The sequence below is a fragment of the Nematostella vectensis genome, chromosome 8, assembly GCF_932526225.1.
Source record: "Nematostella vectensis chromosome 8, jaNemVect1.1, whole genome shotgun sequence".
NCBI classification, from domain to species: Eukaryota; Metazoa; Cnidaria; class Anthozoa; order Actiniaria; family Edwardsiidae; genus Nematostella; species Nematostella vectensis.
Genome location: NC_064041.1, coordinates 7079849 through 7094213, shown reverse-complemented (window position 1 = coordinate 7094213; position 14365 = coordinate 7079849). Strand labels below are relative to the sequence as shown.

At 41.5% G+C, this 14365-nt stretch overlaps 1 protein-coding gene across 4 annotated transcripts; it reads right to left on the bottom strand.

Annotated features, from left to right (window-relative positions):
• Positions 1 to 667: 667 nt before the first annotated feature.
• Positions 668 to 14140, bottom strand: LOC5515256 (coagulation factor IX). Of its 4 annotated transcripts, none has more exons than XM_032384853.2 (7): positions 13662 to 14140; positions 8468 to 8638; positions 6932 to 7138; positions 6058 to 6195; positions 5860 to 5976; positions 5339 to 5493; positions 668 to 3467 (listed from the first exon to the last, which is right to left on the bottom strand). In XM_032384853.2, the coding sequence occupies exons 1-7, from the start codon at positions 13750 to 13752 to the stop codon at positions 3042 to 3044; spliced, it is 1305 nt and encodes a 434-aa protein (XP_032240744.2). In that variant the 5' UTR covers positions 13753 to 14140; the 3' UTR covers positions 668 to 3041. The 4 variants fall into 4 exon arrangements, with proteins under 4 accessions (XP_032240744.2, XP_048587009.1, XP_001635401.3 ...); XM_048731052.1 differs by lacking the exon at positions 13662 to 14140 and adding an exon at positions 8774 to 8870; XM_001635351.3 differs by lacking the exon at positions 6932 to 7138 and having other exon boundaries at positions 13662 to 14136.
• Positions 14141 to 14365: the final 225 nt, after the last annotated feature.

The following is a 14365-nucleotide window of genomic DNA, read 5'->3' as shown; positions in this document are numbered from 1 at the left end:
TTCGGCGCTCGCAAGGTGACACTAGAAGATGCAGCATGACATAGCTAATGACAGGCAGCAAATGATGTTTTTTTCCATTATTGGGTTGTCGGTAAAATAAAGAATCTCGGAGTGTGCGGTGGGAAGTTGGATTCCCCGGATCAAAACAATATGCGTATTCAGCTGATTTTCATTTTATAGTAATATGGTAATAATAGTGTATTTATAATACAATATTCGTGATGGCGTCGGTACTATTCGGTAGCGTCTCGGGGATGCCGTCGGTACTATTCGGTAGTGCCTATCGGGGACGCACTCGATACTATTCGGTAGTGTCTCGGGGATGTCGTCGGTACGGTACTTTTTGGTAATGTCTCGGGGATATCGACGGTACTATTCGGTAGCGCCTATCGGGGATGCTTTCGATACTATTCGGTAGTGTCTCGGGGATGTCATCGGTACGGTACTATTCGGTAATGTCTCGGTGTTTGCGTCGGTACCATTCGGTAGTGTCTCGGGGATGTCCTCGGTGCGGTACTATTCGGTAATGTCTCGGGATGCTCTCGATAGTATTCGTAGTGACGGAAACCCTCTTACTACCACGCCCTCAGGCTAACACTTTACTGCCTCGGGTAAGTATTTTTCCGCTAGTATTGTTATTTTAGTTATGCTATAAAAACGCCATACGCTGATTTCATAATATTTTATTGAATATTTATTTTCTTCATTATGAAGATTGTTCACCGCAAGATTTCTCTCGTTGTCTACATTTTGTCCCTCAAATTCTTGAATCGCTGAAAACAGGTTCTGTTCATGCTGCTATCATCACAGAACCTTCATAAATCTCTTGATTTTTTTAAATCGTTATGATGTAAGACCATATAAGGTGGTCCGGTCGTATGATACATGTCAGGACGCAACAGCCATAGATGTCACGTAATTTTATCCATGGGGTCATTTAGTCACGTAATCATCTCGCTTAGAGATCACGTGACCTTTCTGGGTGGGACATTCAAACCTTTATAATCACAGAAATGGATGCGCCCTTCACACCAGAAACGATGAGAAAAAAGTCTTCAGATGAAAATAAACTCCTTTCTGACAGGAGAAGATTCTAATTTTTTTTCGAAAGCGCTGAATAAGTTGCTTTTGTTGTTGTTGTTATTTTGCCGCTAAAAGCCCGTGCGCGCGCTATTGCCAACCAAACAGTCACGTGATCTCTTAGCGCAAGTCACCCAATGGCAGTTAATTGAATGAAACGCAGCATAAAGCTAACTTTCTACAAGCGAAAAAACAGGGACGTAAAACCCTTCGCGCATATGTTAACATCGACGCAAAGGAGACGCAAGCAAAAGAAGCCTTTCCGTTCCTTCTTTCTAAGCTTGGATCCCTTACGCACCGATTTTTACGTGCGCAAAGCATCTTACGTCCCCGCTTTCCTCGCCAGCTCCGCCCTCCCAAGTGACAAAGAGGCAGAAGGCCGCTATATTGCTCATTACTCCGATAGCCAAAGCCTCTCTTTTGGTTTATCAAATTGTATAAAGCAATACAATGCAAAACAAAACCAAAAAGAATCAATCTTAGTAAGTGGCTAGCCCCTTTGATATGCATAGTTCTTATGTTTTTAAAGGGACTTTAAACCGTTTTATACACCTCTCTAGTATGCGAGGTATTCTTTTATAAGAATCATAAGGAGAGGCATGGAAAGTAGTCCAATGTGTTCGAGGATCCCTTAGATGCGAGGTCCTTTCAGGCTAGTTCATTTTTAAAGAAACAATATTTAACTAGTTAGCCTGCCAGCCGGTTATCATTCGGAAATGTTTTCTCTTCCAATATTTGGAATCCTATGGCGCGCGCGAAGGGCGAGGTGCGCCGGGGCGAGGGTGAAAAGAAATTTCTTCGCACAGATTTCCCAATATTCGAAGAGAAAACATTTTCGGCTAGCAGGCTATTATTTGGTATAAAATATGTATACTCAAGGAGCATAATACAACATTCCAATGTGAATGTCCTCGTTAAATCACCTATCTTTTCCATAAAAGAAAATTACTACAACAAGTAGCCGAGGACTTGTCTATATAGCTATAAGACGCGCATCGCACTTCAATAAATATATGTTTTGGCGAGCGCTGCCACCTTGAGAAAACGAACATAAAAACGGGTAACTGATTTTTCACATTGAACCCATTAAATGCACCAGTTATATAACCACTGTTTCCGTGTACGTGAGTATTGACGATGCCCATTATCCAATTCATGTCGTCATCAATTTATCCATTTATAGTCATTTATTGTCATTTTTACCATCCTTTGTCCTGTTTCGGAACTTAATTAAAAAAAGAAAAAACAACACACTTAGCTATAGTGACTTCAGAGATCTGGAAGAATGGATAAGAACAAAGTGATCCACGTGAGGGGTGAGTCACCTGGCAACGCCTGGGCGTCTTGAAACACGAGACATAGTTGATCCACGTGACATAGTTGATCCACGTGACGTAGTTAAACCACGTGACATAGTTGAAACACGTGACATAGTTAATCCACGTGACATAGCTGAACCACGTGACATAGTTGATCCACGTAACATAGTTGACCCACGTGACATTGGTGAGCCACTTGAAGCGCCTGGCCGAGCTAAGCCAAGTGACAGGAATTAACCACGTGATAGAGTAATGTTAGTATCGCCATAAGGTCTATTGTTAACTATGTTATTCTTTTTTTTTTCTGCCTTCTAGTGTCATTTGCAGGTTATTTCTGAGATTGAAAAAAAAGAAGGCTCCCGTATGTAGTGGTGGTAAATTGTGAGCTTGCAATTCTTGAATGATCAAAACAATAGGCTAATGGATGTCTTCCCGTTCAATAACCGGACGAGATGCGGATAATCCTTGCATTAGAATAGCTCTTTAATCGAATAAACGTCTCAGATGTTTTTTTTTAAGACCGGCGTAAATACATAACGAGCTCCCACAAGAAGAACGGAAACTTAGGGCGCGCATATTTTCAAGAGTAATTACGCTGCCCAGGGTACCCTTGGCGTTTGATCAATGATGCTTCGGTTGGAGCTACTGAAGACGGGTTCTTCTGACAATAGAATGGATCCATCGCCTGTACTTTGAGACACGCGTGTAGTACGCGTATTTGCGGGGCTGCGCGCAACCCTCGCTCCAGCCGAACAATCCAACAATTACCCACCGTCCTGTGCGAGGGCTTTGAATGACCATTGGGCTGCCTACGTCACCGAAACATGGGGCCAGCGGTTTCCTTCGGAAGCCCGCGCAAAATGTGAATGCGCTGTCATAGGTGTAAATCGATGCACGTTTACACTCTTCGTTTGAAACAATGGGTACAGTCACTTGACGGAGCTTCGCAGATAGCGGACCCACAGGGTACCCAAGTCGAATTTTACGAGTTGTTCCCCACCCCGCAACGGTCCCGTAATTTGGCGGGTTTTCGAGTGCGACGTCTCGCTTTCGCTTTGTGATACAGACCTAGTAGAAGAAAGTCAACACCTCATGATTACGGGAAGTATTTATGAGATTATTTCAAGAAGTATTTATAAGATTATTTCAAGATATCATATTACAAGAAATAAAGAGAGAGACTAGAGTGTTTGCTTTCCTTGAAGCGAATATAAAGTATCTTAGTTCCCCCCTTTCTCTTAGGCAAAGGCCTATAAAGTTTATAGCGAATATTACATGTAACAAGGACGATAATAAACAACTGATGTTGATGACGTCAATGGTATGTTAACAACGATGACTGCTGTGGTGAAAAAGAAAACGAATGATACAGTGAAAATTATGAAGATGACAATAAAGACAATAATGGGACCTCGTACCTAGGCGTCTCAAGTCAGTAAAAACAACTAGAAATATCACTGCCACGGAAAAAGAATCAAGACTAGTGAGCGCAATGAGCCATGGGAAGGTTTAGCGCTGGTCCAAGGGAACAAGGGAAGAGTCAACGGGAGAAATGTGACGCCTCGTAGATTCTGTCCGATTTCTGTCACATCGTTTCCTTTTTTTTTTTTTTGAGAGAAAAATAGTTCCCGCTGCGAACTTACAGGATAAATCACTTTCATTTTGCTTGAAGCTTAAAAAGAAGTTTTTGGAGTCAACTCTCAAAGCGAGTGTCAACGATGGCAAAAGGCACAACACGGATCTGTTCCGCAGCCGTTTTCTTTGCTGGCTGGGAAGATGTTAGACCCCTCGGTTGATGAGAAAAAAAACGTCCCGAATGGTTCTGCTGGCAAATTTGTGGAGTCGAACTAGTTGTGCTGGGAATATTTTTGGGGCGTTGGATAATGCTTGGGGAAAAATCGTCCCGATCGGTAATACTGGCAATTATTTATGTGCTATGAAATTCCTAACAACTGCTGGCTGGGAAAAAAATTCTAAACGTTTGCTGGCCGGGAAGAAAAATGTCTAACCACTGCTACCTGGGAAAAAAATGAAGGGTCTCTCCTGGAAAAAAGTAACAGATATTTTCGGCATCAGAACATCTACAAACGTGTTTTTGAAGGGGGGGGAGGGGGGGGGGGGTTCGTTGTTTGTCCTTGGATGGCGGCGGCGGGAGATATCGAAAAACTTGACACATCCTTCCAAGACCTTGATTTGGAAGGTAATGCGACTTACATGCTCGCTTCTATTCAAACAATTCTTGAAGGAAGAACCATGTTTCGCTTACGTGAAGTAGCCGTTGTAACGCTAGAGCTTCCTGCTATTCGGAAATAATTTGCTCCCCCCCGTAAAAACCAGTTTTATCCTTGCAGTAAATGAAGACAAGTAACACGATCTCGTAGGACAGCTTGGTGAACATTACGCTTCCTTAGCACTTCAATAAAAGCATGTTGTTTGCCGTGCATATTTCTGACCTCATTATCTGCCGCCATATTGTTTTCAGAATCTGCCAGACGCTTCCCTTTTATTTTCGTGCTACCACTACGCGTTTAGTTCGGTCACGAGAGCCTGGGTACGAGGCAGGGTGATGGCAGAAAAGATAATTATGATGTCACGACAATGATCATAATGGCAATGATTATGATGATGATGACGGTGATTATGTTGATGACGGTGATTATGATGATGATGATGATGACGGTGATTATGATGATGACGATGATTATGATGATGACGGTGATTATGATGATGATGATGATGATGATGATGATGATGATGATGATGACGGTGATTATGATGATGACGGTGATTAAGATGATGACGACAATGATGTTGATGACGATAAAAACACAATGATGACGATGATGGTGATTATGACCATGATAACACTCCCCCCTCCGCCCTCCCTACAATGGTAAAATTATAGTTGTGAGATGGCGACGATTGAGATGACAAATTACTTTTCTGATGTAGTTGTTCAGCTTTGCCGGTTTCGCCAGCTCTAGAAGTGCGATGTTATGTGACAGGTTTGTTCTGCTGTATCCCGGATGTGTAATGATGCGCTTTACTCTCAGTGTTTGCTCGTTCCCCTCTTCTTTATCTCTGTTTAATTCACCTGGAAACAATAAATCAAATAGAGCATAATGTAGTGTAATTATTGATTTTCTTATAAGCATTTTGTGTCATTTTAGTGGCCAATACATATTTTGACTCAAACCAAACTTCAACATGCAAGGGCTGGTAAAAATATATCACGGTAAATATATCGAGCAAATGACCAGAAAAACAAAGAAACAAAAAAACAAAAACAATCGAACAGGAAATATTTTTTCTCTCCCGGTCAGACTTGAAAAGGCCGTTGATTCTGTTCTGATGTATACTGATCACCCTTTTTTGGCCTGCTTTACAAAACTGTCAAGGTGGCCACGGTAGCGCGCGTGAAATGGTCCTCAGTCCTTACTCATCTATACCTTTAGCTTACCGAGTATCACCTTTAGCTTTCGCGGCTTGATTGGCCGGCCGCCCCGTAAGACTGCATTAGCCACAGTGAGAACCCAACGAGATTTGATTAAAGCACCGTTAAAGAGAAAATTTCTTCCTGTAATAAAGACAACAAAACGATTAAACCACGATCGTCACTTGTCGAAATTGCATAAGTGGCCAAATCATTTTCGTTTACCTCTATCTTTATAATATATGGCGGCTTGCCAAGGCCAAGCAGCCTTGGCAGAAATCTTCCCACCGACGATTCGTCGAACCCTCGATGAATTTACCTGACCAATTGTACCACACGACGATTGTGAGACACGCGGCCTTCCTGGAAAACAAAAAAACAATGGTCATAGCCGTAGCAGGCCTCGAATTATTATTATTTTTTTAGGGGGGGGGGGGGACACGATACAGGAACATGGTAGGGGCGATGTTTTGGGGCTGCAAAGGATAATATGATAATCTCTATGCACTCGTGTGAGTCCACCACGATGCTTTGAAACCAAAATTTTGCATCCATTTGTTTTACACTTTCAAATAAACGCCAAGATTCCCCATAAACAAACGAGCTATTTGGCTGTTCCCTCTCAGGAAATCAACTATCCATACAAATAAAAATGTCATTATAAAAGCCGAGAAAAAATAATTGAGCCAAGATGGCTGTAGGGAATACTGAAAGTCGGTAATACAGAGTTCTAGATCTCGGTGATCATGAAAAAAAACTTCCGTCTAGAAGTGCGCCAGTGCGCCAGTCTTTCAGAAGTGCAATGACAAACTTGTAATAGTTCATTGTTCAAAGCACGTATAATTTTTATGAATGCTCAGTGATAGAATAAAATAAAAAAAGACTAAAGAACTTGTACTATCCGAACAAAATCCTTCTTATCGAAAGCAGTACCCAACACAAAACATTATTAGGGTAGATATGTTTTCCTATGAGAAACGGAAATCCCCACAGACTCGTAAACAGAAGCCGTATGTCTAGACTTGGCGCAACGGGGCAGAAAATTTAAATCACGCAAATTAAGAGCGAGAGAAGCTAGAATTTGAGCGAGGATACTTACTCTTCATTGCTTCGTCCGACATAAATGTTGTTTTTGCGGGGTAACACTCCCTGCCGTTCCCATGGTAACCCACATTGCACATGCACATGAAGGAGCCAATAGTGTTGAAGCATTGAGCAAACACGTGACAGACTCCGCCCGCCATCAACACGTCATTATTAGCAGCCGGGTCCGACAAGTCGCTGTACTTTACACACTCGTTAATGTCTGCGTGGTGACGAGGCACAAATGGACAGCAAATAGGGTGAGTCATGTTATACTTGCGTGACAAAGCGTGACAATCCCAGAAGTGTCGCAAGGGAGACTAGATGCATACCATGCTTGCGTCACAAACCGTGACAAACCCAAAAGGGTCGCAAGGGAGACTAGAGTCATGTTAGGCTTGCGTGACAAAGCGTGACAAACCCAGAAAAGCTTCAAGGAGACTTATTTGCTTGCGAGAGGAAGGCTATGTTAAGCAGAGGAAAAAGACTAGAGCATGCACATTTTGATTCACAGTTGAGGACCAAGAGAACAGAAAGACTGCGAAAGAGGCTAGAGACATGTAATGCTTGCATAAGAAGAGAAAGGCATCACGAGAGAAAGTCTGTATGTAAAGGCAGGGAAAAGGGTTACTAGTAGAAATCGGAGATGGTGGAAAGAAAAAGAAAGGAGAAAAAATAATAAACAGGTGAGGAAAATGGTTAGGGAGAAAGGTTTAGGCAAAAAGTGAAGGGAGATGAGACGAAAATAGTAAAATGAAAATATGTGGAGGAGGAAAGGGTAAGATTCAGATCAGGAGGAGAAAGAGAGAAAATATTGATGTGCGACACTTTCTGTAACCCAACGGGATTTAGGGGGAAACGTTTCAGAAAAGCGGGTAGGAGAAAAAGGTGTTAATTTCGTCGTTATTACATCATTAGCTTGTGGATAAGAAGAGGTCCGCTAGGTTTAAAATCAGTGTGCGAAGCGCTAGCAAATACATAGTAGAAAATGCATTGATCGTGACGTGCGATTTGAACAGTAGCATGTGCATATGAAAGGTTACCGCGGAAAGACATAGAATCAGAATCAGCATCAGCAATAGGAATAGGCATACCTTATAACTCGAATAAGCGGCGGCCTAAAAAGCGTAATAGGTCAATAAGCGCTTGTCTAAAAGCGTATTTAATAGCTTAAAAGTAAAAAAGCTTCGGGGTAAAAAGCGACATTCTCAGAGCGTAACATTCAATAAGCGCTGGCCTGAAAACGCTATTTTCAGAGCGATAAAGTCAATAAGCGCTGGCCTAAAATGCATTATTCTCAGAGTGCTAGCCTAAAAAGAGTGTAAAAGCAAATATACGCCATTCTAAGACATCCTGTAGCGCAAAAGCAGCTCTGTATTCCTTTCATTTTCTCATGCAATCTCGTAATTTTAGGTTTATTTTTAAAACGATTGTAAGCGGGTTAAATTGAGCCTAGCCCAGCTTTTATTCGAGTAAATGAGGCTCGCCGAATCGGCGCATTACTATTAAGTAGCTATCAGGTGACCGTGATTTGCGTGACAGAGTACGTTACCTGCGCAGGTGGGCAGAGAGCCTGACCAATTGCCGTTTGCGTGACAGGTACGTAACCTCGTACCCTTCACCATCTGAAATCCCGGATTACAGAAGAATTCGACTGTGTCGTCAAACCGGAAGTTATCGCCGATTCTATAGCCTCGACTTGGAGTTCCAGGGTCCCCACAACCTATAAATATCAGACATAATAAAGAAGGGGTCTCCTGCGCAGCCGTTATTAGTGTCCTCGGTCCGTCATCAAATGTTAAATTATAAGAGGAGAGCCGAAGGATATGACGAAGATGCATAACGTACGATAAATCACCTTGGCCTGCTTTGTTCTATCGGGTGGCTATCAAATATCCCATGACATCTAATGACCCCAGGGAGGGCCAAGGGTTTTTCTAAGGAGAGAGAGATCACCCAATTCACATATCATTCATTACTTGGGAGTCATGGAAGGGTTGGTGGGCTTCGTGTGGTAAAACTCTAGTTTGGCAGGGGGGGGGGGGGGGGTTCGTTATTATGGGTGGGGTAAAACCGCCCACAGATCTGCTAGAGGCCCCGTCTTTTGATGTAATAATATAATGTAACGAATAAAGAGATTAGGGTAATAATGATGGTATTGGTGGTGATGATGATGATGGTTATGATGATGGTGGTTATGATGACGATGATATTGGTGATGATGATGATGGTTATGATGATGGTGGTTATGATGACGATGATATTGGTGATGATGATGATGGTTATGATGATGGTGGTTATGATGACGATGATATTGGTGATGATGATGATTCAGTTAGGCATAGGCACAAGAGGGGGAGGGGTGGGGGGTGCTCTACACTCCTCGCCCACTAAACGTTTTTCATATATTTATATTATTCTCGCGACTGGACAAAATTGATCAACTCTTGGCAACACGCCTGGATTATGATTTTGACATTGTACATCAACTCGCAAATTCTATCTAAACAAGAAAATCTGCAAAACAAAAAGTTTTTAGCTATATCGCCTGCTTCCGAACAAGGGCACACAACGAGCTCCCCTTCACGAAACACGTTAAAATGGCATATTTCGTCGTTTGAATATGTTCTGATGCTGAAAATATGCATTTTGAAAGTTGCTGGGGAAAAATTATCTGTTCCTTTTCCCCAGGAGGGACCATTCCTTTTTTCCCAGCCAGCAGTGGTAGGCATTTTAGCACATGAATAATTGCCCGTATAACCGATCGGGACGATTTTTCTCCCCAGCATCCGCTCCAGCGCCCCCAAAAAATATTCCCAGCACAACTAGTTCGACTCCACAAATTTGCCAGCAGAACCATTCTGGACGATTTCCCCCCCAGAAACCGAGGGGTTTAACATCTTCCCAGCCAGCAAAAAAACGGGCTGGCGGAGTAGATCCTTTTTTAGCCCTTGTCCGAAGCCAGGTTAACAGTATCAAAAACGAATAATTATTTTTGTTTTCTTATTCTTGAATGTTGCATTCCCCCGAATATTCGTTCCAGCTGTTTTATCAATGTTAATCTTTCGCAATAGTGTTTTGAACAACTCTTCACAACACCCTTGTGGTTATTTTTAAAAACACGATTAAGGATGTTATCAGTGCGGTTACGATAACAAACATAGACAAAATAAAAACTTATCAAAACCCTCATTAAAAGAGCCGTTGTTGTGAGGAGGTGACCCTTTTATGACTTTGAGAGGTGAGGCAAAACAGATCATAAACATCTTTAAGGAGCTGAGGGGTGGATCGGTTCAGTACTAAGATATAAAAACAGCTTTAAACACAAACAAAGATTCTATTCCTTTTATACAGACGATCGATGTCAGATAAGATGGTGCGATGTTATACACTCATGGGTACATTTTTCAAGTTTAGCAGACCTGTAACGCCTGTTTGAGTTAAGCAAAAAGCTTTTAACGGGAATGGGTAAATGGTAGGTAGCTTATTATTTATGTTATACAGCCTGTATTCATGTTCTCTTCTGCATCTTTGTGTCTATTCTTGATAAAGGACAAAGGCTGCTGGAGAAATAGATACCTTGCTCAAGACTAAACAAAAAATTAAACACACAATAGATTATAGGATTTGAAAGTATGCATTTCTTTCACCCACTGTGGCTGAACATTATCACCGCAAATATGAATAGCGATATTGCTAAAAAGGACAAAAGAAGTGTCTTGATAGGTCCATTCATCAAGGCAACACAACCTTATACTAAGGGGGGGGGGGGGGGGATGAAAAGGTTTTCGGATCGGCGGATCTGGCTTAAAATGGCACGCGGATAAGAAAAAAAAAACGGATTGTCGGATTCTGTAACGGGCACGCATAAAACATTAAGATAAAAAAACAAAATCGTCATTTACCCGATGCGTTCACCGGATACAAAGGAGAAATGCCACAGCGAATACAAGAGGTACCAATTTACCCAGAATTCATTGCCGCAAAAGCTTCTTCCCGCGTGACCACAAAATGAAATAAATTGGGGAATAGTACCCCCCCCCCCCCTCCTGGGAGGACCGGAGAAAATAAACACTTTGATCAAACTAGATAGAAGCTGATAATCATCGCATTGATTTGGTTCGCTGAAAGCATGCGAAGCTGATAAATGCTTACAAAGCCTTTACCGAAAGTCTAAGGTTCATGGTCAGAGACTTAATTAGTTTACTACAAGAATGTTTAGTTTAGTTTACTACAAGAATGAACATCTCTTGCGGCATTTCTTCGTTGCGCAAGCCAGGGGCGTACGCAGGATTTTAACAAGTTGCAGTCAAAGCATTCAGAAGCTGAATGAGGGCGTGGCCCCTCATCCCGCATCCCCGTGAAGATTTCATAGGGTAAAAAATAGCTCCCAACTCATTGGATGACATACAGCTACCACGGGTATAGCAAAATTTCAAGATTTGGGATCCTTAATCCTAAACCTAATCATCTTATTCGGCCGCTTTTGGGTGGCACGTCATTGCTATCCGAGTACGATGTCTATTCGTGGCAAATATTTACTTTCAAATGGCTTATTTAAAGATGGCCAATCACGCCGCCATTGACTTTCCCGCGCATTTCAAGTCACACAAAGAACCATTTCTATCCGGCTAATTAAAGTAAGTGACTGAGATACTTTGTATCAGATTTCAAGTGCTTATTTCAAGTGGTTATATCGAACTTTTCTTGGAAAATAAATCGTCGAAACTTCAAATGTAAACAGTCTTCTTAAGGGAATTAAGGGGAAGGGGTGCTCAGGGTGGACACGAGCCACTTTTCTAGCAAAAGTGGGTCATTTCTTATTGAAGAATCAAGGATCACGGTCAAATACTATACTTTTTCTATATGATATGACTCCCCCTCCCTTTTACTTAATAAGTCAATCTTGGTACGCGCCTGAGAGCAAAGAGTGGTTATCAACATTTTTTTACCTGTGCAACAACATAAAAACATAGTTGATGCGGTGCCTATTCGAGGGCGGTGTCTAAGCGTGAAAATGCGGCAATATTTGCTGAAAACAATCTGTAAAAAGATTTACATTTCAAGAGATGGGGAGGGGATACTGTTCGCGCAATGTTTCCACTGCTACTGAAGAACTGTCACCCTGGATATAAAAAGTAAAATCCCTAAAATCAATATTCACGACGACGTTTATAAGCTCTCCTTCAAGGTATATTATTTCAGAATTTTGAATACTATTCTGAAAATGCAAAAATCGTGAAACAATGTGGCTTTGGTTGAAGAAAAATGTTCTTATAATGGAATTTTTCGCAAGATAATGCACTTAAAAGTGTAATGGAAGTACCTGCCATACACTGAATGGAAAATGAAAGCAAATTACAATAACAATTAGTCTGTACTAAGTGACCCTGATAAGCCTCAAATATCCAAGATATTGGCTTCACTTTTGCTAATATAACGAGAATTGCGACAAGCGACAGTGTGAAAACATCACCTTACATTGGTTGTTTCTGCTTATCCTAGAGCAATAAAACATGATAAAATATTAATCAGATCTGTCCAAGCTACGAATTGTCAACTTCACCGGGAAAACAAATAAAAGCGTGAAATCACCTTTTTAAATCGTGCATGTTTTATTTCGCTGACATAGAGTCGTTGATATTCTAAAAGTAATATGTGGAATAGGTGAACGGTTTATCGGGGCCTATCGTTGACTCAAACCGTCTTCTTGTTATACAAATAAACAATACACTGCAATATAAAAAATCAACCTAGGAGGTTGGATGTATTTTAGGAAACGGTTGAAGCCATTGGTTCAATTACATCAAATATTGAAAACCTGACTTAGCATTATCAAAAGTTAAAGAAATATGAAAAAAGGAGATAATGTTTTAAAAAAATCTGAAGGGTTATTTATAGAAATTTTATCTGCTTCACTCGTGTGGTAAAAAGACTTGCACTTTACTGTGTTATTTGACAATAAACGCAAGAGCAAACAAGACAGAAAATAAGGCAAAAGTTTCGACAAACGCAAAGCCATTGCAAAAATAAGCCAAAGGGAAAGGATTTTATTTTGCAGAAGATTGAAATGATAAGATCCCCAACGATTCTGTATTTTCGCGTCACTATTTTTTTTGTTTATTGTTCTTCTCATTAGTCATTTCCTAGTAGGAATCTGTTTCGGATAACCTTTCTCTCAGGAATTTATCAAACTCTACAAATTATTCAAAGCCCATGATTTCATTCAACCAACCATTCGCATTATTCTGCACATGCATTTTGTATTGTAATTGTGAGAGTTCAAGGCGAACAGCGCAAACGTTACAAGCGCGCAGTCTTATACTACCATCTCCCTGAACCGAGGCACACCGATAATACCCACACGGCTACACATGTGGCAACCATATTCGCAAGACCACACGGTCGACCTTCTGTCATGTTGTGTGGCCTTGTAGTTTTTTCAGAGATTGATAAAGACTCAATAAAAGAACTCAACGGCTAAAACGCATTCACATCCGACGATGTAGGACCAGCACGGATTTCAACAAAAAATGCAAAATTTTGACGCATCATGAGGCACGTTTACTACCCATATCATTCCGGTTTATATTCCATTTTGCTGCTCGCTCAAGAGCAATTTCAAGTGCGTGTTTGAGTCAGTGTTTGCGCTAGTTTCTTATCGTAAACTCGAGCGCGTGGCGAGCAAGATCCTATCGCGGGTGTAACTCGAACCAGTCCGAATAATTTCACCAAAAGTTACCCACCTCTAGTGATCCGACCAACCGTCTGGGCTGCACCAAGGCAGAGAAAGGCGTACAGAAAGGCGAGAAGGCCATAATCTGCAGAGAAACCCATGACTTGGTTCCCTTCGCCTTTACTATCTCTCTTGCACACGTAGAGCCAGCTATCCACAGGAACTTATAAACACCTTAGCCAATCAGAGAGAACTATCTGACCTAGCTTCCGAGTGGATAATGTCTTTGCTTTAGCGCAAGCCGTATCTCAAAAGCTGTTAGTTTGATTATGCGCAATTTTTAGTTCTGTTGAAGATTTCGTAAAGTGAAGCTCTGAGTTACTAGCAATTTAATCCAACATGAGGTGATATGGTAACACGAGAAGTGATGTATTTACTTCACCGGACGGCTTATTTCAACACCCTTGGGGGTCATCGCACTAATAATACATTGCCTCATTACCAGTAGAATTACAGACCGTCTATACCCGGCAACTAAACAAGGGAAAACCCGGATATACCTGCCAGAAGATGTGGGAAGCACAAAGTAGCGCGCGTGTGTGTCTGAAACGGAGCCGTCAATCGAGCGGGAAAATAAGATTAGCGGACTTCCGCCAAACAACAACGTCTTTGTGTTATCTGTAAGGTAAGCACAAGGATTAATGATCTGATTTATTTACAATAAATAATACACAACTATTGTCGCCCGATTTTATGAGACCAAGTAAAAGCACT